Source organism: Planococcus citri, chromosome 4 (assembly GCF_950023065.1).
Source record: "Planococcus citri chromosome 4, ihPlaCitr1.1, whole genome shotgun sequence".
In the NCBI taxonomy this organism is placed as follows: domain Eukaryota; kingdom Metazoa; phylum Arthropoda; class Insecta; order Hemiptera; family Pseudococcidae; genus Planococcus; species Planococcus citri.
Window position 1 is genome coordinate 51,631,303 of NC_088680.1, and position 25,380 is coordinate 51,656,682.

General features: G+C 32.6%; 2 protein-coding genes across 3 annotated transcripts in view; one reads left to right on the plus strand and one right to left on the minus strand.

Moving 5' to 3' along the window:
- Positions 1 to 8,998, plus strand: part of LOC135844420 (tetratricopeptide repeat protein 21B-like) — a 217,528-nt gene extending 208,530 nt beyond the window's left edge. For both annotated transcript variants that reach the window (XM_065362622.1, XM_065362623.1), the window contains 3 exons: positions 6,866 to 6,963; positions 7,083 to 7,219; positions 7,320 to 8,998. The gene's annotated coding sequence lies outside the window, so the exon portion shown is untranslated. The remainder of the gene's footprint in view (positions 1 to 6,865; positions 6,964 to 7,082; positions 7,220 to 7,319) is intronic.
- Positions 8,999 to 11,234: 2,236 nt separating this feature from the next.
- Positions 11,235 to 23,265, minus strand: LOC135846091 (cyclin-dependent kinase 12-like). The gene is made up of 10 exons (XM_065365094.1): positions 22,802 to 23,265; positions 22,526 to 22,629; positions 21,489 to 22,435; positions 20,591 to 21,406; positions 20,265 to 20,513; positions 16,909 to 17,072; positions 16,545 to 16,741; positions 16,257 to 16,461; positions 15,882 to 16,150; positions 11,235 to 12,068 (listed from the first exon to the last, which is right to left on the minus strand). The coding sequence occupies exons 2-10, from the start codon at positions 22,600 to 22,602 to the stop codon at positions 11,864 to 11,866; spliced, it is 3,129 nt and encodes a 1,042-aa protein (XP_065221166.1). The 5' UTR covers positions 22,603 to 22,629; positions 22,802 to 23,265; the 3' UTR covers positions 11,235 to 11,863.
- Between the last annotated feature and the right edge of the window lie 2,115 nt (positions 23,266 to 25,380).

The window sequence follows — 25,380 nt, forward strand, 5'->3', positions numbered from 1 at the left end:
ACAAAATTTTAGCCCATTTGGAGGTCATTAACCCGTGCCGACTTGGCCTAGAATGTTTAAATGGGATTTAACATAAGTTTTTAAGTGAAAATTGCATTTAAATTCCTCTTAGGCGCCTAAAAAATAATTCCGAGGGTTTTTTACAAGAAAATGCTACAAAAGCATGTCAAAGACCATATAAAACAATAACAGGTTCATGGGGACCCCCTACCCTTCCTTCCTGCCCTAAAAATATAGGGGAAAATTCAATATTTCAAGGAAGGCAAGGAAGGGTAGGGGGGTCCCCATGAACCTGTTATTGTTTTATATGGTCTTTGACATGCTTTTGTAGCATTTTCTTGTAAAAAACCCTCGGAATTATTTTTTAGGCGCCTAAGAGGAATTTAAATGCAATTTTCACTTAAAAACCTATGTTAAATCCCATTTAAACATTCTAGGCCAAGTCGGCACGGGTTAATGACCTCCATATGGGCTAAAATTTTGTATTCGAGAATTTTATGATATAATTAAAAAATTTAGGGGGTCAGACCGAAAAAATATTTACGTTTGCATTTTAAGGGTCACCCTAGTACTTAGTTGTGAAAACGTTTTCCAAAAATCTTCTGGCACTTTAAATTCCCCCTTTGTTGGTTTTGATTAAAAAATCAATTCTCTGCGATAAAACATTTGAAAATTTTTCATCCCAAAAAATTCATTTATGAGAAAAACCAGTCTCGTAAAAAAAGTTAAGAGAAATGAAATTCTAGGACATGAAATTTATTTATTTCCAAAGAATGTATCTAAATTATGTTCTGTGAAGGGAATTCGTTTTTTTGAGATGCTTTAAGCAAAAATTTGAAAGTTTATTTTCATAAAATGATTTTTTTTCGAAGGAAGGCCTCTGAAATAACAGAATGCACATTTATGGCCCTTTTTGACGCAAATTAGAAAGGTAATTTTCAAGAAGAGAATAATTGAGTGCTTATCTCAATAGTTTCAGTTAATTCAGATAAATGTTCTACTTACCTTTTTTTCGAGATGAATTTTTTTTTCTTTTTAAAATTCAAAAACAGCCACTTCCTCTCTCATAAAATATTTTTTCTTTCATTGAAAACCTACTTTGTTCTCTACATCTTGAAATAAAGTTCTAAAATCTAGAATCAATAACTAATTTTTCCAACTATCGCTGTTCAACTCTCCCCTCCATCTGAACGAGTCTGTGGTTTTTGGAAAAAATGTGGTCTGAAACCTCCATAATCAAACTTTCAACCATCTAAATTGATTTTTCTATTTTTTGGCGAATTTTTGAACATTTTAGAAGTAACGATTTTATGATACTTACTTTTTTTAAAATTATGTATTTTTCGATGAATAATAATATGTTAAAAAACGGCTCTGAAGCACATCTACGCCTCCTAATATAAACCAAATTCCATAATTTTTAGCCATACTGGAGCATCCAGCACAATTTAAAATCAAAATCCGCTGGAGGCTCTTGAACGGCTTGAAAACATTACCAATCAACTCTAGAAGTCGAAAAGAGGGTACATACCAAATTTTAGTGTTTCCTTTAAGCGTTCGCGAACGATGATTTTTTTTCAGATTTTTCAAAAATAATCGCTGGAGAAAATTTTGGTTTTGAACTTATTCAAAAATATTTTGAAAATAAGAGTCATCAATCGAATGGGTCACAAAGATCGTAATAAATCTGAGTTTAGAGGTGCTGAATTTCATTTTCACTCTATTTAATAACAAACTTTTTTTTTCTAAAACTGGAGAATACGAAAATCCGCTGGAGGCTCCAGAACGGTTCGAAACCATCCCCAATCGACTCGGCAGGTTGAAAATAGGACACAAACCAAATTTCAGCTTTCTAAGTCAGTTTGGTAAAATTTTTATTTTTTCCTTTTTTTGGGCCCAAGTTTGAATTTTTAAAAATTTGCCATAAATCGATAAATGAATTTAAGCACCTGAAATTTCGACTGTGATGTGTTTTGAGACTTTGTATTGATTTCCATTTGTCAAATTCAAAAATTGTTGCATTGGTTGGGATATTTTCTTTGTAAGATTGCAAAGGTTAGGCAAACTTTCATACACCTGTTCCATTTGGGTTGCTATGGTACGTTTCAAGCAGAGTATTCGGAACACCCGGTACGTAGGATGTTTGTTTTAATAAAAATTTTAGGTACTTTTTGCTGGATGGATGACGAACGTAATATCTAGACTCGAGCCAGAGCGCCATTAAAAATAAATTCGCGTAAAATTTAACGCGCAAAAGTGTAATGGGGGAAAAAAAGAGCCACGTTAGAAGAGTATAACCTTTTGAAAGCAAATAGTTTACGTCTTCGCTTTCAAGGAAAGAAAATATAACCCGTATTATATACGAACAAGGCTAAACTCATCAACGTACACCTCTCTTGAAATAATAGGTGCTCGAAATACCATCGTTTAATTTTTTATCGCAATTCGGCTCCGCTGCAATAATGCCATTGTGTAGCTTCAATTCTTTCCGCGCTCGGAGCTTTTCATTCGACATAATTCGCTCAAAACAAAAGACCGTTTCCTTTTTCAACATCACATTATCGTAAAATTACGCGTAAAAATGAAGGGGAAAAAAACACCACAAAGGGACAGAAGAAAAAGGAAAGCTAAAGAAAATGCGTAAAATTCGATAGAGGGTATGCAAATCAATTTGCAGTGAATTCATTCGAGTTGTTTGTTACAAAATATCATCGCTATAAACGATTACAATCGAATCTATTATTACGCTGTAAGCAGAAGCACGTTTTCTACTCGTATACTTTTGCTGAATGAATTGGCGAAAAAATTGCGTCATATCGAAATGCAACCGAGCGTGTGAAAGAATGAGAATTTCCTTTTTAATTTTTCACGTCATCGGTTCATCGGTATTTTTGGATACGTTGTCATTGCTCTTCTCACTTTTCGTCGTCGTCGTCATCGTGTTGTTTGGTGTGTTTTTTTCAAATTTCTTATAAGTTATATATTTTTATGGAAAATCGATGTGAAATTCTTATTATTAAAAAAAAGGAAGGGATTCGTTGACCTCGAAGACTCGAAAAGCGCTTCGTTTTATTATAATTGGTTCAATTATATCGCTGAAATACTCACCTATCTGTTGTGTACCTACAATTTTGAAAAGAGTTCTTTTTTTTTTGTTTTTAATGAAAGGATATTTTTCAATGAATTGGAATAAACGAAGCGATGAAGAGGAAAACTTTAAATCATTCAAAATTATCGAAGGTCGAATACGAGATACATTTCGAGTGGCTTTTAGATAATTAAAAAGCGGAGTGAAAAAGTTTGCATATAAAATTCAAGGATATAATATACGATCATAATGACTTGGCGTGACACACGAGAGTAGGTACTCAGTGTGAGTAGAGAAAAAAAAGGTTTATACAATAATCAAGTCTATCTATCGTAATTCTATGGTACATATAAGGTCTGCTATAAGGTTGTTGACTCAAGTTGGCGAAAAGGTCTCTCGAAGGTTTGTTATTTTTAGAATTTAAGGCACTACGAGTACTTTTAGAGGTCTCCATTTTTATACATTAGATAAATGTTTATTTTTGACAACCTTTATTGCGAATTGTGGCGATAGGTATTTGAAATTGTACGTGCTTGATTTATTCGTTCCTCGAAAAACAATTTATAATTCTTTTCATTTTTGTTTATGAAATGACGATTGGGACTGGCGAGTCATCGATAATTTCGATTGTAATAAATATCTGTGCAGGGTGTTTCATAATTGATGAACCATAATTATTTAAAATTCAATTGGCTAAGTTTGCCTGATTTTTTTTTGTTTCTTTCATAAGACGCTTGGTTTTTCTCATGAAAAGATTTCTGATGTTGAAAAAAAGTTTCCAATTTTTTCTTTCAGGGACTTGATCTATTGATTAAAACCAACAAGTAAACTATCTATCTGGCAGAAAAATTTTTGGACCGAATACAGAAAAAAAAAGCTCTTATACGTAAGCTCTTCATAAGCTAATAATTTTCGATTTTTAGTCAATTTATTGAAAATTCGAAACCTCGTCATATCGCATGAAAACTCAAAATTTCAAATCTGTGGTTCCAAAAAGGCTCGAAGTCGAAATGACCATTGACCACAAATAAATTGGGAGGAAGGTGGTCAAAAAAAACGTTTATAAATCAATTTTCAGTTTTCTACTTCAATTTTTGTTCAATTTTTTTAAATTTTTCCTGAAAAAAGAATCAAATTTCAACTCTTAAAATTTGGCCAAAAATAAAATCCAGAATTTCAAAATAAAAAATACTAATTCTAGGCTCAAGAAGAGAGTTTCCGATCAAAAAGTGATCACGATCTTAAATCGATTGATTGAACACCAAAAATCAATTCATTTGCGGTTTTTGATTCCGTATGATCGATAATATTCGAGATGAATGCCTAATTAATTTTAACCTCAAAAATATAGAATTTCCGATCAATAATTGACCACGATCGAAAATCGCTCGATTGAGCCTGAGAAATCGATTCATGATAGATCATGTTGGAAATGAAAGAAAGATACGTACATTTTAGCCTCAAAAACATACTCCATGATTTAAAACCGAATGATCGAACTTTTAGAATCGATTTAGTTGCGATTTTCGATTCCATGTGATCTACGTATCCTTAATAAAATTTAAAAAAGGTCAATTTCAGGCTCACAAATGGACTTTGGTTCCGATCAAAAATTAATGTTCATGATTAAAAAAATCTATTAGGTAGGTATGTTCGAAATGAAAAATCGATTATAGCCGTATTACCCTCAGATCAACACCACTTGATGAAAAATCGATCATGAAAGAAAATCGATTAATGAAACCACAAAATGAATTCAATTTTCAAGATTTTCAATTCCATATGATTGGTTATGTATTGAATAAAAAATCAATTGTTGGACCTAAAATGTTGAACTTTCTGATCAAAAATCGATTATTCGAACCCCCGAAATCGATTTATTCGAGATCTCGATTCCATATGTTTGGTCATATTCGAAATGATAAATTAATTTTAGCTTTAAGAATCTCGATTAAAAATTCATCGTGATCAAAAATCGATTAATCGAATCATAAAAATCGATTAATCGAATCACAAAACTCGATTAATCGAATCATAAAACTCGATCAATCGAATCACAAAAATCGATTAATCGAATCACAAAAATCGATTAATCGAATCACAAAAATCGATTAATCGAATCATAAAAATCGATTGATCAAATCACAAAAATCGATTAATCGAATCACAAAATTTGGTTAATCGAATCACAAAAATCGATTAATCGAATCACAAAAATCGATTAATCGAATCATAAAAATCGATTAATTTTCGATTTTCAATAATTTCATTTAATATTCGAAATGAAAAATAAAATTGTAGCCTTGGATCTACATCTTCCGGTCAAAAATCGATCTTCATAATTTAAAATCGATTAATCGAACTCGAAAACTCAATTCATTTCCAATTTTCGATTCTACAGATTGATCATGTTCGAAATGAAAAATCAATTGTAGGTATATTATAGTTTCGGGTTCTGGACCAGCCTGATTTAAAATTGATCATGATCGGAAATCGATTCATTACTTCAAGTACCTAACTAAGTTTATTACAGGTTATTTTTTCAACGTTTTGGTAACTAAAGTTACTTTTTTGTACAAATATTCCGAAATTAAATTTTTTTTCATACATCTTGAAGAAAAAAAAATAGTAATGATATCAATAAAAGGAATAATTATTTGTGAAAATTTGCAGATAAACATTTTTTTATCTTTTTCAACTGGCTAAATTGCATTTTCAGCGTTACGGTTAGAAAGCTCTGCCTCTTGCACTGCAAAAAACAGCAAAGAAAACTTGCCTTTTTTCAAAATTGCAAATTAGTTTTCAAATATGTCGCATTTTTGGCCCAAAAAAAATGCCAAAGAGTCTCGGTTGTTTGACAAAGATTTTGAAAAAGTATCATTTTTTTTTGCCAATAGTTGGCACAAATGAAAATTTGTCAAAAAGTTTTTGCCAGTCAATTCATAAGAATCTTTCTTTTTTTTTTTGCAAAAAATTCCAAGTCTTACTTTTTTTTCAAAAAATTGTCCAAAAATCTTGCTTTGTGTCAAAAACGACAAAAAATTCTAGCTGTTTAGCGATTGAAAAGTCTTGGTTTTTTTTACCTAAAAGTACCTACCAAAAATTACCATAAAGTCTCGTTTTTTTATCTAAAAAATGCATTTAAAGAGTCACGATTTTCGAAAAAAAATTACGAAAATAAGTAGATATAATTTCTTTGTCAAAAAAAATTTCCGTTTCTTAGCAAGATTGCAAGAGTTTTACTTTTTTTCCCAGAAATGATCAAAAGTCTAGCTTTTTTTCCAGTAACCTGCAAAAAGTATCACTTATTTGCCAATAATCCCCAAAAGTCTTGCTTTTTGCTAAAAATTCTCCAAATATCTCGCTTATTTGTTATAAAATCTCAAAAAAGTTTTTTTTCAACTCAGAACATTAGTATAGGTTTTCTTGTGATTTTTTTCCTACATCAACTTTTTCGAGCTTTTTTAGTTGCTAAAGTAGCCCTGAATTTTTGATTTCGATCATAACAGGTAATCCATACTTTCAGGTGTTTTTTTTTTTTTTTTTTTTTTTTTTTTTAATTTATTTGTTGTCCGATTCCTAAATTTTACAGATAGTTAAGATACCTTTCTTCATGCAGTAAAGGAATTACATTTTCAACGATACATGTAACATTATTTAATCTGTAATTTTTAAGTTGATATTTTTATAGTTTAATTTGAAAACGTTTAATGTGGTGGCAAACGATCAAATTTTACAATGTAATTTTCACTAAACGAATTTTATTTTATTTCACAGGCAAGTCCGAATGTCGAGAACCCGAAGAAGAAAAAGATTCCAGCCAGCCCGGTACTTCGCAAAAATCTAAAAAGAATGAAAAAGTCAAAAAAAGACAAGTAAGTAATATTATGGTTGTTTTTCTTTAAAAGAAGATACGAGCCCGAGCGAACGTATGATTTAAAATAGGTACCTACTCGGTAAAAATGAAATACTCTATCAATAATTTATTTCACAGGCGACATTTCCAAATCCAAATTCTACATCTTTAGAAAAAGAACATTCTTCCCGGACACCTTCCAGCTTCTCGTGTTGCCAGTGCCATCACCCAAGTACACCCACAACCGACGTTATCGCAAAAATCTAAGAAAACAAGTACGTATATCATGCAGATTGTTTTTCAAAAATTACGCACGTATTACGTATTGATTTTTTTACGCGATAAAAATACCCTATCGATGATTTATTTTAATAGGCAACTGTTGCAAATCCGAATACCAAATATACAACTATAAGTACATCTTTAGAAAGAAAAACAACGGACATCTTCCAGTTTCTCATGTTACCATATCATCACCCAAGGATACACCCACAACCGATATACACATAATATGTCATAAAAATAAGCAAACACTTTATAATACACATAGCAATTTTAATAACGCGACATTTAACGCTAAAAATACAGTAATACATATTCGCATGCAGAATTTCTAAATATCAATAATAATAATAATCGCATACATTATACGTACATATTTCCTCGAATGCAGACTATTTATCGATAACGATAACACGTCCATTTTTTATTGGAATAATGCCAGTTATTTTTTTTTTTTCGTGTTGTTTTGATTTAATATATCGAAATATTATACCTATCTATATTTTATGGTATTTTTCGAAGATTCTATATAATTCCTATTTGGCCATTTTCTTCACATTTTTGAGTGTAATGGTACCTTAAGTTTATAATAATAATACAAATGCCCTCCTTTTTCTCTCCGCTTTTATATTTTTCAATTTATTTGTGTATGTACCTACCTGATTTTTTTTCCTTCCTACGCTATCATCGCACGTGTGTCTTAAAGTCCTTTATTTTTTTTTGTTTTTTTAAATGTTACCTATATATTGATGTTATGTACCTATCTTTTTATTGTATTACCTACCTTTCCGATCCTACCTACCTTGTAACTTGTACCTATCTAATGCTTTTGATGTATTGTGATTTAAATGCGTTGTTTGTATTAATTACCTACCTATTTCAAGTACCTATTTACTTTAAAACGACCACTATGTATCTTTAAGATACGAAGCCTTTCTAAAAGGTTTTATTTTTTTACCATTTTATTTTATATTTATTATTTTGTTTTTGTTTTTTTTTTTGGTTGGAATTCTACAATATTAAACTCACGATTACCATTTTGGACGGTACTTACTGAGCTAAGGTCAACCAAGCACCGATGGTTTTATGGCTAAACTATCCAATAGTAAGCCATATTTTTCGAGAACCCTATACCTATAATTATAATAGTATAAATATGAATTTTTCGAGAAGCTTTAATACTGTAGCCATTTTTAATTTATTAATTCAGTGTGAAGTTGGAACTCAGGGGACGTTTGACCACATTGATTTCTTTGTAATCGGAAAAAGTTGAACGTAGATCAATATTTTTGCACTGGGTGTTCCATAAATGGTGAACAGAAATCTAACTGTACAGAAATTGTGTTATTTAATTTACCTATTTTGAAAAAAAAAATTGCAGAGAAGAAAGTTCGGAAATCGGTGCGTGGATCATCAAAAATTACGAGGGGCCAGAACTTTGAATTTATATTTTGAAGGAAATTGTTTACATATTTTTAAACGTTGCCTGCTTTCAAATTAAGGAAGTGCTAGGTAAATTTACAGTTTGCCAAGGTGTAAAAAACTTCAGGGAGCACGAAATAGAGCTTGGTTTAGTTTGACTTGTCTTGATAACGTCCATATTTTTTGAAGTACCTACATATTTCAGTATATTTATTAAGAATTTTATTCTGTTTGGGTTTTATACTTTATATGTTTTATATTTAGCTTATTTTATTTTATTTTATTTTTTTGGTTTTTGTACCAGTTTCCATGTTGTAAGTGATGCAGTATTAAATGAGTGTGTAAACGCTGATGGAGTTGGAATTATTCTGCTATTTAGGTTATTTTTGATCTCTCGAATCGGCTCGTAAAAATTTTCAATCGTTTTGAAATTTTCAGGATTTTTTTTTTTTTTCAAAAATAATTATTTAAAAAAATTTTTAAATTCGCGTTAGACAGGTTCAAAAAAATTATATTGTCAATTCAGCTCATTCTAATATTTTGCACCTCTTCCTTGAACCTCCTTTTGGGTTCTAGCCCGAAAATAATTTCAAATTCGTGTTAGGGAGGTTCAAAAACATTTATATATGGATATTCCACATGATAAAAGCTCATTTTCGAACTTTGCATCTTCCCTTGTGAAGCTCCTTCAGGTTTGGGCGCCAAAATAATATCAAATTCGTGTTGGGGAGGTCCTAAATATATATTTTGATACCTTATATGATAATTAAGGACATTTAAAAATTTTCACCCCCTCCCCCCCCGATAGCCTTTCTTTGTTTAATGCTCAGAAATAACACCAAATTCACATTTGGAAGGTTCAAAAACTTATAATTTGAAATCCCTGATGATGATTACGTTCATTTTCAATTTTTGTACCCCCCCCTTCCTCTGCACCACCTTTAGATTTTATCACCGTAAAAATAGCAAATTCATGCTGAGGAGGCTCAAGAATATAATTATATTTTGATACCTTACTCATGATTATGTTCATTTGCAAATTTCGCTCCTCCCCTTTTGGTTTTAGGGCCAAAATATTATCATGATCATGCTTAGGAGGCTCATAAACATATATTTTGATACCTCACGTGACAGTTAAGCTCATTCTGAGATTTTGCACCTCCCCTTTTGCAGCCCCTTTCGGTTTTAGGCCCAAAATGGCATCAAATTCGGATTTAGGAGGCTCAAAAACATATATTTTGATACCTCGCATGATATTTAATCTCATTTCCAAATTTTGCACCTCCCCTTTTGCAGCCCCTTTCAGTTTTAGGGGCAAACCAATATCAAATTCGTGTTGGGGAGGCTCAAAAACATATATTTTGATACCTCACACGATATGTATGCTCATTTTAAAGTTTTTCCTCCCCTCCCTTGAAGCTCAGGCTCTGCTTGAGTAGTACTCGAAAATGTCCTCAAAAATGAATTCAGCACCTTTGAAACCCCACCCCCTGCATCGAGTTGCGGAAATTTCCCCTCAAAGTTTCATAAAAAAACCACCGTTTTAATAAATTGCTCAATTTGACCACCTTTGCCCCTTATTTCTGATGAATATGCAACTCATTCGACAACGCAAAAACCGCGAAAACTGTTTCAAATGGGTCAGAAAACGGGTAATGTTATTAGGAGAATATAAGGTATTAGCAGGTCTCTTGGTCCAAAATTTTAACTTGGTCTAAGTAGTTCCTGGATCTTCCGATAGATGGCGTTATGGGTCCGTGTTGAAGTATAAATTCGTGGTCTTTGAATTTGAGCTAATTTAGTTCGCTCGTTTTACATTAGATGGCGCCATTCATCCATCGCAATTAATTATTTTACCAATAAGGATGAGATAGGGTTAAGTGAAGTATCGTAAGGTAGGTTTTCAGACCTGTAGAGTCCGTTTTTGGACTCCAATTGTTTTGAGAATATCTCAGTTTTGTGTATGAGACATTTTAAAATTAATTAAATCGAACAAAAAGGTTCACTATCAGTTATTAATTTTTTTATGAGGGGATAAGGGTCGACTGAGGTGTCCCAGGGTAAGTTTTCGGACCTGTATACCCCATTTTTGAACCTAGTTTGTTTCGATAATCCTTTTATTTCAAGATAATGGCATTTTTGAGTACATGTAACCGAATAGTTAAAATAATATTTAATTGGTTCATTATTCCAAATTAATTATTTTAGGGGATGCAGAGGGGATGATGTCGAGTGAAGTGTCCCAGGGTAGGTTTTTGGACCGGTAGATCCCATTTTTGGGCTTCGTTTGCTTCGACAATCCTCCTATTTCGAGATGTAGACGAAAAAGCGAATTAATTAATATTAAATTTTTTGTTATCGATTTTGAATTTGAACTTATTTTTTTGACTTGAGAGCTCTTTTAGGACTCAATTGCGCCTTTCAATCTCAATTTTCAAGGTTTTTGATCAACTGTTTCAATCAGTTACGATTACGATTGCAATAATTTCTTTCGTTCGGTGTATGTTTAGTGTTGTTGATTCATTATTTCCACGAATTCTCAATCCGGTCAACGACCGTCTAACTGTAAAAATAAAACCAAACGCGGACAATGGAATACATTTATTGACGTAACAATTAATAATATTTACATCATTTACAAAATTATACATAAATATTTTTCCGCGTACGAATAAATCCAATATAAATACGTTATTTAAAGTGTACAAGGTAAAACTTAAAAATTAAAACAAACAAAGAAAAAAAATCAGTCCTTACGATAAAAATGTACCACGTCTGTTCGCGACTCGACACGACGCGACGTGCGACGACGCGATTCGAAAGAAAGAGAAAGAAAAAAATTAAAATTTACGGTAAATTACCCTTATACGCGTGTTTTATACTCTATGCTATCAAACAACATAATGCATCTCGGCATCACAACGTGTATTCGAATTCGACGCAATCGTACAACAAGAAGACTATTCCTCTCGACTTAAGGAAAATAAAAAACTATCATCGTTACTCAGTAATCACATTTTTTAAAAAGTAAATCGATCACTATATTCGATCGATTCTCTTTTAGAATTTTGTAGTCTAACGTATAAAAACCCTCTATCGAGACAGAAACGAATCACCAATCCGTTAAGTTTTTACGCCCTTAGATACACATCAAAGTGAAGAATTCCTACAACTCTCTTGCAGTTGAACGAAACAACAAAAATAAAGAGCGAATCTCACTGATACTTGGGATGAGCAGAAGAAGGTGCAGAACTCATTCCTGACTGCGAAGATTGCGAAGCCATGTTCGGTGGTTGATTCGAATGCGACGACGACGCGTTCTCCGAACCTTGCGGATGCTCCGATTTATGCTGACGTCGGCGTCGTTTGCTCCATAATTCGTGGCATTCTTGCCAAGTCGGTAGATTTGGAACGGGCATTCTATGCGACAAAAAGAACGTAGAAGTTAATTTACAAATTTAATACGTATTATTTCAGAAATTACGAGTATCAATTTTTTTTTTACAGGTAAGAATTGAAAATGTTTCTCAAATATTATTACATGCAATAATTAGGTAAGCTTAGTTCGAATGAGAAAAGAAGCCCATGAACCATTTCAAAGTTTGATATTATTTGAAAAAAAAATGTTAAAAATTAAAAAAAAAATTTCAATTAGGAAAAGGAAGAGGAAGAACGGAGGGCCAAGACAATATTCACTATTTTTAAACACATTTGAAAAAAAAACGAAGAAAAAAATTTCAAAAGAAGAATTCATGAATAAAATTGAGATGAAAAAAATAACTTTTTTTTAAAAATTCAGAAATTTCATCAAAAAATTTGAATTTTTAGGCCGAATAGAACACAGAATATTTCAAAATCTGATGAGAAAAAATATAGAAACAAGCTGGCTATTTTTGCAATTTTAGCAAAAAAATTTTTTTTGAAATTTTTATTCTGAAAAACGACACAAACTGCTATTTTTCAAAATTCTTAAAAAGAACACCTTTTGTAATTTAAAAAACAAAAAAAAGATCTATATTTCTACAATTCCTACAAAAAACGGAACTCTGCATTTGCATTTTACAAAAACAGCTTTTTTACAATTTTTGAAAAAAGACTCTTCATTTCTACAATTCTTGCAAAAAAACAGCACTCTGCAGTTTTGAAAAAATAACTCTCTCTTGCAACTATTGCAAAAAAACAGCATTTTTAAAAGCAATTTTTACAAAAAATATCACCTTTTTTTGCTATTTTAACCAACAAAAAAAATGCTCTCTTTTTCCTACAATTTATGCAAAAAACAGCAACTTGCGGTTTTAAAAAAAACAACTTTTTCTTAAAATTTTGTCAAAAACATGCTACTTTCAGCAATTTTTATTTGCAATTCTTGCTTGAAAAATTACAACCACTCTTTTTGTAAGTGCAGCAAAAAAACTACTATTTTTCGCAGCTTTTTCAAAAATCACTATTTTTGCAGATTTTTTCAAAGATTACTTTTTTTTGCAACTTTTTCAAAAATTACTACTTATTTTTTGCAATTTTTGTACACAAAAGTCAAAATTAATATTTTTGCAAAAAAAAAAAAAAAAAAAAAACAAGACTAGGTAAGTAAGTATTAATTTTGTGGAAAAACAGAATTTTTGCTGGGACAGTTCATCAAAGAAGAGAAGAAGGAGGGAAAGGGACGTTCAAATTTCTTCAAGCCAAAATTTTTCCAAATTCAAAAAAAACTTGAAAAATGAGAAAAAAAGTATGAAAAAAGAGAATAAAAGAAAAACTTTACAATTTATATTGACTGAAATAAATTTTAAAAAATGAAAAAAAAAAGGAACAAACAGGACTTTTTGGCTATTTTGACAAAAGAGTATAATTTTCGGGCCATTATTTCAAGAAAGCAGGAAAATGGCAGAAATTGTTTGTAATTTTGGCAAAAAAACGAGGGTTTTGGAAAATTCTGGCGAAAAAGCAGGACATTTAACAGAATTTTTCAGGTACGTGTTTCAATTTGAAGAAAAGAGACAGACAAATCAAAAATTTCAAAAATTCACCTAGTGAAAATTTTTCCAATTTCAATAATTGAAAAATAAAATGAAAAAAATGAAAAAAAAACAAAATTCAGAAAAAAGACAAAATAGATTTCAAAAATTTTGAGCATGATTTTTAAAAAATTAAAAAAGCAGGATTTCTGTAATTTTGACCAAAAAAAAGCAGAGCTTTTTGAGTAAATTTGGTAATTTTGGCGAAAAAACAAGACTTTTTTTTAGCAGCATTGAGGACAAAAAACGAGACCAAAGCAAGACAGCAGGGCACACCAGCAAAAAGGCAACTTTGAAAGTCATTTCCTCTTCCTCTTAAAGATACACTTTTAACCAGAGCCGGCGAAGTAAATTTTTCTGGTGTGTCGCAAAAAAATTACATATGAGAAGCGTAGCCAAGACCCCCCCCCCCTCCCCCCTAAGCGTAATTGGACCTTCCAGTAGGGTGTGCCAGTTTTTCATGTGTGAAAAGAAGGAGGAGGGTTCAAATTTTTAAAATGTTCAATTCGATATTTCTTTATTCATTTTTTGTGAACAATTTAACATATGTACTGGGGGGGGGGGGGGGATATCACGTCATTTTGCCGACAAAAAGTCGTAATTTTGCCGGCGATAATCAAAATTTGAACGTGCTGTGTTAAAAAAATTGAAAAACTAATGAATCTGTTCAGAAAAAATGATAATACCTACTCAAAGCATATGAAAAATGCAAATTCATGAGTTCCCATTTCTAGAATTTTTCTATTTGGTTTTCATATTCTTAAAATTTTTGAAATCAGTATCTTGAATTCCAGACCGAAGCGAGGGAAAAAGCTTTAGAAAATTTGTGTTTTGAAAAATAGAACATTGGCCCGAGCGAAGCGAGGGCTAAAGCTATCAAAAACTTGAAGTTTCAAGAAGCAAAACAGCTGTAATTTTGATGTGAAAAGTCAGTTTTCCACTACTGACATTTTTAAAAGTCTAAATAAAAATACTTTCCAAGCACAATCATGAAGAATCTAAGAAATAGAAAATATTAATGTAGCCCGAGCGAAGCGAGGGCAAAAGTTTTTGAAAAAAATGAGAATTTTGAGAACAGATCGGCGATTTTGTCGGCAAATTAACAATTTTGCTACCAAATTGACGTTTTTTTCAATTTTTCAAATTTTCTCCCATTCGGCGACAGATTTCTGATGTGTCGCACTTTGCGACATATGCGACAGTGCTAACGCCGGGCCTGACTTTTAACATTTTGGAGGTATTCTTCAAATTTCACCCCGTTTCCTTCACACTTCTTAAATAACTCTTCAAGGTGAGAACGATACTCTTTTCTGAAACGTAACTAGTTCATCAAATAGAACTTTTTCACAATTTTTTAGAATATCAAATTCAGTTTTTATGAATTTTAGAATGAATTTCAATGAAAAATGTAGAATTTCTCCAGCTTATCTTCGTTTGATTTTACTTGGTTTGATGCAAGATTTTTACAATAAAACAGTTCATCATATCAGCCAAGGAAAGGAACTGAATAAAAAAGCAGAGGGGAAGGAAGGAGGTCAAAATATCGAAAAAAAGATTATTCACTAAGAACACCATGTTTTGAGGTGGCCTTGAGAGAGTATTGTAAGACTTGAAAAAAGGATAATTTTTTGAAAAAAAGTTTCAATTAAATGTATAAAATATTGGGCCCTTTTTTTGGATTACAGAAATTCAATTTTTCTAATTTTCAAACCAAAAAAGAAAAAAAAATCATCTCATTATGTTATTGGAAAAGTTTCAATTAAATCTGTAAAATATTGGGGCCATTTTTGGATTGCCGAAATTTAATTTTTCTAAATTTTCAAATAAAAAAAAATCAATCATCTGATCACGTTATTTGAAAAATTACCGAATAGTTCAGAGAATCAAAATCTATTTTCACAACCTCATTTTCAGTTAATTTTCAGAACGCGACTGCTTGTTCGAGTTTGGAAATAATTAAATTTTTTTAGTTAAATCATAAAAGTACACTTTTAAATTTTACCCTTCCCCACCCAAAAAAACTTTAATTTTCCTTCAAAATTTCGAATGAGCAATTTCATCTAAAATTAGAAGTCATCACCAACATTCGACCATCTTTAAAAAAAACTACTTTCAAACAATAGAATTTTTGAAAAACGCCATGCCCCTTTGCTTCTAATCCGACAGAGATCCTACTACAGACACCTGCATTTTTACAATATACGAATAATTCACTCACTTTTCCGGTACAACATCACGTAACCAGGCTGATTTCAACGCTTCATCGGCGCTAATCCGTTTCTCCGGATCGAGCTCCAACATTTTATCGAGTAAGTCTAACGCTGGTGCTGGTAACGACGAATACTCTTCGCGTAATTTACGTCTGTAGACTTTCTTCGGTCTTAACGTACCCCAAAGCGGTAAATTAATCACAGCCGGCCACGATGACGGTACAGGAGATCCACACAGCCTTGATATCAAATCTAGTTGCATGATTTCGGAGCTTCCCTAATGATACGAGCAACAAAGAAAAAAAAACCGGCCCGGTTATATTCGGCGTTTTTCAACATATTTGAATACTCGTAAGATTACATGCAACATCAACTCAACTCACAGGAAACATGGGTTTCTTGGTGAATATCTCTCCTAAAATACAGCCACATGACCAAACATCTACCGCCGGACCGTATTCTTCTTCACCGAGTAACAGTTCCGGTGGTCTGTACCACAATGTTATCACTCTGTTAGTATAAGGACGTTTAGCTTCACCGGACGAATAAAATCTCGATAATCCGAAATCCGCCAGCTTCACCTGTCCTCTGTTAAATACATAAAAAATTATCAACCATTAGTTCATCTTTTATCGAAAAATTCTAAATAAATAATTCGTCGAGATACTAACTTATTATTCATTAGTATATTACTGCATTTGATATCTCGATGCAGAAAGTGTTTCTTATGACAATAGTTCAACCCTTCTAACAACTGTTTCATGATACTAGCGTTGTGAAATTCGTTGAAAGTGACTATATTTGATTCCAGTAATCCCATCAGGTCGTGATTGAAATATTCGAACACGAAGAAGAATTGTCCTTCGTCCTGTAAAAACACAAAAATCAAATAATCGTCAATATACGAGTACAATGGAACAAATTATTCACAATACTACGAATTGTAACGATATAATAATAAACATGCGAGTACTCTTATCAGCGTAGGTACGATATTTCAACGGATACGGTAAGTATATTTAATTATTTACATACCTTTTTAAAATCCATCACGTCCCTCTTATCAGTAACAATTTCTTGTAAATTGACTATATTTTTATGATTTAACTGTATTAGAATTTTCATCTCTCGAATTGCTGTAATAGGGAAGCCTTCTTTTTCATTCTCTTGTCTGATTTTTTTCAGCGCTACCACCGTATCTGGAATTAAAGTAGAAATAGTCGATTAATTAAACGATACTGAAATTAATTTAATTTCAAAGTATAAAAATGATACTAAAATTATAAGTCTTTGAGGGTGGAGGGGAGGGGGGGAATATTGCGAATGTATTGAGTTCTCTGAAAAACGTTTTCGAAAAACAGCAATCACTTTCGATACGATACAAATACTACTTACTTGTAAAGATGATTTTAATTTTTAAATTTGTCAATTTTTTTTAAGTAGGTCAGACATCTACGGTAATTGATGCCAAAAATTTTTTATTCAGGGACTAAAATACTGCAAAATTAATTATAATGCGAATAATATTAAAATCTTTGATTCAAGACAAATTTTAGAAAATTATAAATCCAAAATAGTGACTTAATTGACTAATTGAACGCTCTTCATTTTCTTCGAATCCAACACTATTGAGTTATCCCAACCGATGGAAAATTTTTTGAGCCGAACAAAGGAAAATCGAACAGAAATCAAAAATGTGACACTATCAGGCCAAATTTGAGACGCTGAATTTCATCTTTCAATTTTTGGCGATTTTTTTGGGGGAATTTAAATTTGGGTATTTTGCATGACGAACTCTTGGATTTTCTAGCTTCAGAAAAATGTTTTGAAAAATACCTAAATGAAATGATTCAACAACAATGAACTTGGATACTTATCGTATTTATGACTTTTTTCAATCAATTTAGACACCAACATTTTTTCATTACTTCAAAAATATTTTGAAATAAACAAAGGGAAAAAATGGAACATTTCAGTTTGATTTAAAAAAATTGAAAAATGGGAATTTTTTCGAAAAAATCAATTTTTTGAGAGTGAGGGAGGGGTTAAAACTTTTTCCTATTGATTTTTTTCCATTTATCCATGACACAAGAAACAGCGAAAAAATTCAAATTTTGGGTGAAAAATGATGAAAATAAAATGGAAAATTTTATGCTTTAAATGTAAAAAAGTACAAAGTGTCCAAAAAGCAAGACAACAAAAGCAGCACAAAAGCACGACTTTCAGAGGGATATTTTGTCAAATATTTCGTCCTTTGAAGACGAAAAGTAGAAGAAGAGGAACTAAAATTTTTCCAGCTTCAACAATTTTTGGCCAAAATTTTGAAATCTTTTTTTCAAAATTGTATGGAAACTAGTCAGAAATCATGGCCATAAGATCCAGTAAAAAAACTGGATTTTAAGGCCAGTGCTTAACCCCTCTTCTCTACTTCCCTCCAGAACAAAAAATTTTCAAATTTTTCTTACCTACTTAAGCTTTAAAATTTTTGTTTCAATTCTTTTTATTCGAATGTTCTTCAAATGGCTTCAAAAAATGTTCAATTTTTTCGAACTTTGGAGTTTCATCGGAGAAGAGAGAGAGAGGGGGGGGGGTTAAAAATTGACCTTGAAATAAGTTATGTTTCCTACGACTAATATTGACATCATTTCATCATAATTTTTAGCTAGGTTGCATAAAATTCCAGAAAAAATTGAAGAATTACCCACCCAATTAAAGATTTTGGTTCGAGGGCTCCAGAATAATTCGTATTAAGACCTCCGAAAGATTTCGATAGGAAATCCAAAAATCTGCTGGAGGCTCCAGAACAGTTTAAAATTACCACTAATCCACTTATGAGGTCAAAAATAGGGTATTTCACGAATACATAAATAGCTTTCTAGATTAATTTCATCAAAATTTTGAGTTTCACGAGCTACTTTTTTTCTAGAGGGCTTTGTTTTGAGATATTTTGTGCAAATCAATAGTTCGAGATAAAAAGTCATAACTTATAATCTTTTAAAAATCATTTCATCGCAGAAAATCATTGCTTGAAAAAAACTGAGTCCTCCGAAAAAAAATTAACCAAAGATACAAAATTTAGAGAACATAAAATTTTTCATTGTAAATTGTTATTCATTTTTCTCTCAGAGATTTTGATTCTGAGATATTTTGGGCAAAAGTTCAATTTACAGACCCAAAAAACTCATTTTTGAAAAAAATAAGGTTCCCTTTCAAAAAATGAAGAGAAACAAAATACCAAAAATATTCTACCGGGGTAAGGTGATTCATATATTTCTCCAAAGGGGAAAGGGGAATTTGCTTTGAAGTTATTTTGAACAAAAGTTGTAAATTTCATTTAAAATTGATAATTAGCGATGAAAAATAATTTCCAATTTTTCTATAAATCAAATGGGAAAAACTATTTTTTTTCTGACCTGTCATTGGTCAAAATAAAGAAACAATTTCGAAATTACTTTTTTTTGATTTTTTTTTCACGAAAAAAAAACAAACTAAGAGCAAATATGTATGAAACACGATCACATAAATTATTGCAAAAAAAGTGAAAACTGGGCTTTCGGATTATAGAATGATTCAGATGAAATATTAAAACCTCATTTTCTATACGCCAATTATGTACTTTTTTTTTTGGGGGGGGGGGGATGAGAAACGCACAATTAGATAGGGCGAAAATGAAATTCTTCTCGAAAGTAAAATTTTCTTAATCAAGAAACTAAATCCATTGCAGAAATATCTCAAAGATAATTAATTTATCAATAATGGGCAGAAAATTTGAACCAAGGAGCACATTTCTGATCACGGTTCTATTCCAATATACGTAATTTTAAATAAGTTCTAAACTGGCGTGTAGCTTCGAAATCGATTTAATTATCTTAAATCAGTTATCAATTTTTAAAATTCGAAACTTGAAAATAAAAAATTTCTCTGAGTATTACAACTTTTTTTTTTTTTTTTTTGAGAAAGAACTGAAATCTTTTGTCTAAATAATTTTAAATTCAGTCAGAGTCAGTAAAGCCAAAATTAAGATTTAAAAAATAACGAAAAAACGAAAGTCATATCGAAGAAACACGTGTCATTCTCATCATAATAACACAGTAAAAGATATCAACTACATAGGAAAGCGTAGAAACAAAGAAAATCATCTGAGTATAATTTTGGCACCAGAATGAAGTTCGACGTTTACGAGGTACACTTCGAATGAGGACGACTGATAACTTTATCATTATTACTTTTAGGTATTCGACAATATTTTAAAATTGAATTCGCGATTAGATAGGGACACATCCAGTGGTACTTAACAGATTAGTAGCGCGATTCGAACGAATTTAAAATTTTACTAAACGGGTAATTGATCATCTTACGATATTAAAAAAAAAAATGAAAAATACGCTTACTTTTCGATAAATCTTTAGCTTTGTACACCGTTCCGTAGGTTCCTTCGCCGATCAGGTCTAATATTTCGAAAGCTTCGACCGTCCTTTGGCACCAATGGGTTAAATTCTTTCTATGTTGTAAAGAGCGTTTATCCAGCACAATTGGTCTTCCGTGTAGCTTACCGGAACCTTTACTTTGGCCTTTCGCGTGTTTATTTCGAGATAAGTTACTATCTTCGTCGAATGTATTATTTGAATGGTTCAAAGATCCTGAAATATGAGACGAAAATTAGGGGATAAAAAAATCGAATACTTAAATATATCAATCTCGATAGGTGAAAGCTTACCAGGAGGTAAGGGTAAATCCATGATGCCTTTTTTAGCCGTTTTAGGAGGCGGCGTAATTGGACTGGTGGGTGAATAGCTGATAAAGTCATCGCCATCGTTTGACGTCTGAGGTAATGGCAGTGACATTAGGCTCTTTGTTCCACGACTAGTCGAAGGCACCGGATGAGGTTTTGGTCTGGGCGATGGAGGTTTCCTCGAACTTTTATCTAGTTGAGGAGCTTTCTTGACAGCTCGTTTATCGTTCAGTTTATCCGGATGCATCGGATGAACGGCTGGCATAAGAGGTAGAGTCTGCGACGCGAACGGCATCGGTGGCATAGGTAAGTTACTTATTTTCGTATGAGGCTGCCTTTCAGCACCGTGTTTGTGATCGACGTCTATCGCCGAGGTGCTCTTTTGTGAAGCTCGTTTACGCCTATCGGCATCTTCTTTGGTTAAGTCTACTTCTTCAATGACGCCGGGCATGGGACCGTTTTGCTTGAGGAATTCCGCCAACAATGTGTTCAACGGATGGTGCGCAACGTTATTCATATAGGATTGTGACATTCCTTTACCTTGTAGGTAATTCGATAGCTTAGGTGCGTTCGCGTTGGGCAATTTATCGACGTTGTTAGGCGTCGGAGCGGCGGCCGTGGTCGTCGTAAGTGTCGCAGATGTCGCTGCGGTTGACGATGACGATTGAGCTGCGTGGACTGGTGTTTGTGTCGCTGACAATGGCGCTGGCGGTGGATGACTGTTGTGCGACGATGATATAACGCCATCTACCGAATCCGTCGCGTTTTCAGCGTTCGATGAAACGAGTTTATCGGAATCTTCTGCGAAAAACAAACGAACGAATTAATTTACCGAAACCGAATAAACTCCGAAGAATAGAGTAACGATAGAAAAATAACTTACTCGAATCTGTATCTTGTTGAATGAGGGAATCTTCGTCGTTTTTGTCCACTTTGGCGACACCGTTCATGTCTTCCTCCTCTTCTTTCTTGGATTTGGAATATTTTCCACGTACCAGTTTGGCGAACAGACTGGTATCGTTAATATGCGACGACGATACAGTACGTGATTTTTTACTACTCGAGGATGCCGTAGGAGGTGGCGTTGGTGGCGTCTGAGGAGAGTTTGCTTGTACCGGAGATGAAGACACAGATCGTACTTTCTTCTTCTTCTTTTTCTTTTTATGCGATTTAGAATGTGGCCTTTTCAGCGATTTCTTCATTTTAATCGTATGCCTTTTCTTATCAGATTTACTAGAAACTTTACTCGAGTACGAATGTCGACTGTTCGATTCATCGGCCTGAATGTCTTCGGACGAATTGGACGAATCCGATGGAACCGGGGACGCTCTCTTGGCGTGTTTCTTATTAACAACGGGGGCTTTATCGTACGACACCGATCTGGATTTCTTCCTCGAGACGTGCCTTTTAGGTGACAGTTTCACTCGTTCGGGTGATAATCTAGGTTTACGATGACTAACCGGTGATCTGGACCTTCCTCGGTAAATCGGCGGTGGTGTAAAGGCACGTGGAATCGGAGATCGAGATCTATACACAGGTGAACGAGAAACCCTTCTAGTCGGCGGCAACCATTCGGGCGATCGAGATGGAGGAGGCGCTGGTGAGTATCGAGGTGAACGTGATTTTCGTCGATGAGTGTGAGATTTTTTAACGCTAACGGGAGTATATGCGCGATGTGGCAAAGGCGACGGTGATTTTCGATATGAACGCGCTGCACGTAGCTCTTCCTGCGGTGGCGGACGGTAACGATCTGTTGCATGATGAGCTGACCAACTACCGTATCTGTCATACTGATGACTCCAGGCACCCGGAGATCGTGGATCTTCGTATCTATTAAATATACACATAAATAAATAAATAACGTCACCGAATGGTGTCACTGATAATAAAATACACGATGCTTGCGTCATTATCACGTACCTGTGGCTGTAGAACATCATTTGAGGATCGTCTCGACGGTAGGGCGGCGGCCCAGGGTTTCCGATATACCTGTCCATCCTCGCTACAGACCCGGATTCCAATCACTGATAAAGCAATCATAATATTAGAAACGGACGAGTGAAAAAACCATCCAAAAAATACGTAGCAACAGTTTCGCAACAATACGCGATCGCTGCGATCGATTATCAGTAATATGCATAATAATAACACTTCTTAGAATATCGCGCCATAAAATACATAACGAGTGAAACTCACCGATAGCTCGCAGGATTGAAATCCACGGTTCCTTCGCAATAAATGTACAGTTGACGGTGATAAACGATACGAATACGAAATCAAATATTTGGTCATCAGCTTAACCAATTAGTCCACATATAGTGAGAATTTGACATTAAAACTCTATTCTTTTTGTCAATTTGTTGTTGATTATTCGTCAAGAGCAAATTATCATTATTTTCGTTACATTGAAATTATTTCAAAAGCCATTTTTTTTCGTTCACGTTATTGTACGTAAACAGTTTGTTGCGATTATTGTGATATTAATATTCGAATACTAAAGTGAAATCAATACGAAATGGGTTGAGATTTATTTCATTCATTAAAATGTTGGTCAAATTTTTAAAATTCCTATTCTTCGAATAAAATTTCATCAAATTATGACTTCAATAATTAATTTATTAATTTTCAAAATCAGTCATTTCAGAAAAATATGTTGGCCATAGAACAATCTTCTATCAATGACGTATTTCAGGTGTTGCATTTTACCATTCTAAAATGTATTAGATAAAATTGACCTTTTCGTGTTGATGATCATTTGAATGAATTTTTTGAGTGAAAACAAATTGTTGATTTGAATGATTATTTAATTCGACGTTTAATTAATTAAAACATGGAAATAATTGAGTAATTTTCAGAGATGGAATCGATTATAATCGATGCTACATCGATGATTTTCTTCAAAATAATCGGAAATAATCGATTAATCGACGGCGATTAATCGGTCGATTAAATCGACGGCCAAACACAGCAAAACATGACGTCATGCGGAACGATCGGTACCTTGGCCCATTGCAACTTAACCATTGACCAATGAAAAAGCCTGAAATATTAGTACAATATAGGTAGCGCCAAGATTCGATTAATCGGCCGATTAATCGATGCTGTCCGATTATTTTAATCGGCCGATTATAATCGGCTATAATCGATTATAATCGGTAATCGTTCCATCTCTGGTAATTTTCAACTTAATTAAAATTTCCAGTTCATTTTTATACAAAGAAGCTAAAGGAAGCACTGTTTTTTTCAAGGTTTTGAAATTTTCGCAAGTGCCTACGTTATCTTGCAATACCATAACCTTCATATTTGCAACTTTCGAGTTGAACATTTTTTTTTTTTTTTTTAATAAAAAAAGTGTTGAATAAGTAATAAGTTGAATTCATGTTGAATTTTGAATTTATTTAATTAATTTATAATTATTTAATATATTATTATTTTATTTAGTTTACTTGAGGAGGTTAGTGACAAAGTTAGACAAACGCCACTTCCAAAAAAATTGAGTTAGGTATTGATTCTTATAGGATTTTTAACGCTCTTTTCATTGCCGAGGTCCGTTAATTACAAAATAGTTCATAAAAGGGTACAAAACTCAGTCAAAGATTTGCCTCAAAAACTTTGAACGCGTTTTTTACCCTGTTATGAACTATTTTGTGAGAAATGGACCTCGGCAATGAAAAGAGCGTTAAAAATTCTATAAGAGTCAATACCCAACTTCATCCATACTTTACAGTAAGGTAGAAAATTCAGCGCTGCGTATTTTTTTGTACTTGATAAAAAACCTCAATTTTCTCGAAACTAACTTCATGGCGTTTGTCTAACTTTGTCACCAACCTCCTCACTTATACTTACTTCTTTACTTATTATTTGTTATTACTTTATTAGGCTTAGGCTGCTTTCAATTTCAACTAAAATGTTTTATTTTTATTTTTTTAAAATTAAAACTCAAATTAAATTTTTCATTTCATTTCTTGATTGAAATTGAATACCTAGAAAGACTGAAAGAGATGAGCAATAATTTGAATTGTCATAGCTCATAAAATTGAATTTCAAAAATTATAAAAAATTAAAATTAAAATTTCTATTTAATAAGTAATAATTAGGTATGTATTATGTAATTATTTTACTTTTTACGTTTTTTTACTGATTTTCTCCTCAAGATGTATAATTAATGTGCATCAGAATAATTGAATTGAATAAATAATTAGTGAGTGAGCATAAAAGATCACCGCAACCTGAATTTTAAACTGAGAAGAAATGTCGAAAAATAAAAATTGAAAAAAAGAAGTCACATGTCACACACTTACTCACACCTGAAAAATTCCCCTTTTTCAAATAATGGCTTCTGGCTTCAAATCAGATAATGTCTCTTGATGACATGCTTGATGAGAAAAATTCCTCAAATATTTGAGCCCCTATCCTATCCCTCCCTACCCCATTGCTGTATTTGTAGTCGCAGTTTTATTGCGTTCTTTTGAAACATTCTCAAAATGATTGAACTCTGCTAATAGTTGGGTAATTTCTGTCTCCTCATTTCACGCAATTTGGTTTTTTATTATTAAGGTTAGGTAATTTTTATTTTTTTCGAATTTGGCTCTGTTGGACCAGAAAACCCATCTTTATTGCCCGAAGCAACAAATGGAAAAAAGTTTCATTTTCAACAAAAAATTTTAACGTAACATATGTACCTACCTACCTACTCAAGCGTGTCACTTCTTTATCCTTTATCGAAATTGGCACCAACTTATAGATAAAAGCAACCATATAAGAAACAATTTAAA

Bases quoted from the DNA above. Each gene is read 5' to 3' on its own strand.
- LOC135846091 (XM_065365094.1), bottom strand. From the start codon at position 22,602: ATGGACAGGTATATCGGAAACCCTGGGCCGCCGCCCTACCGTCGAGAC. The intron at 16,462-16,544 runs GTTAGTATCTCG...TGTATTTAACAG, and splicing joins AATATACTAATGAATAATAA to AGGACAGGTGAAGCTGGCGG. The intron at 12,069-15,881 runs GTGAGTGAATTA...TTTGTCGCATAG, and splicing joins CGTGATGTTGTACCGGAAAA to AATGCCCGTTCCAAATCTAC.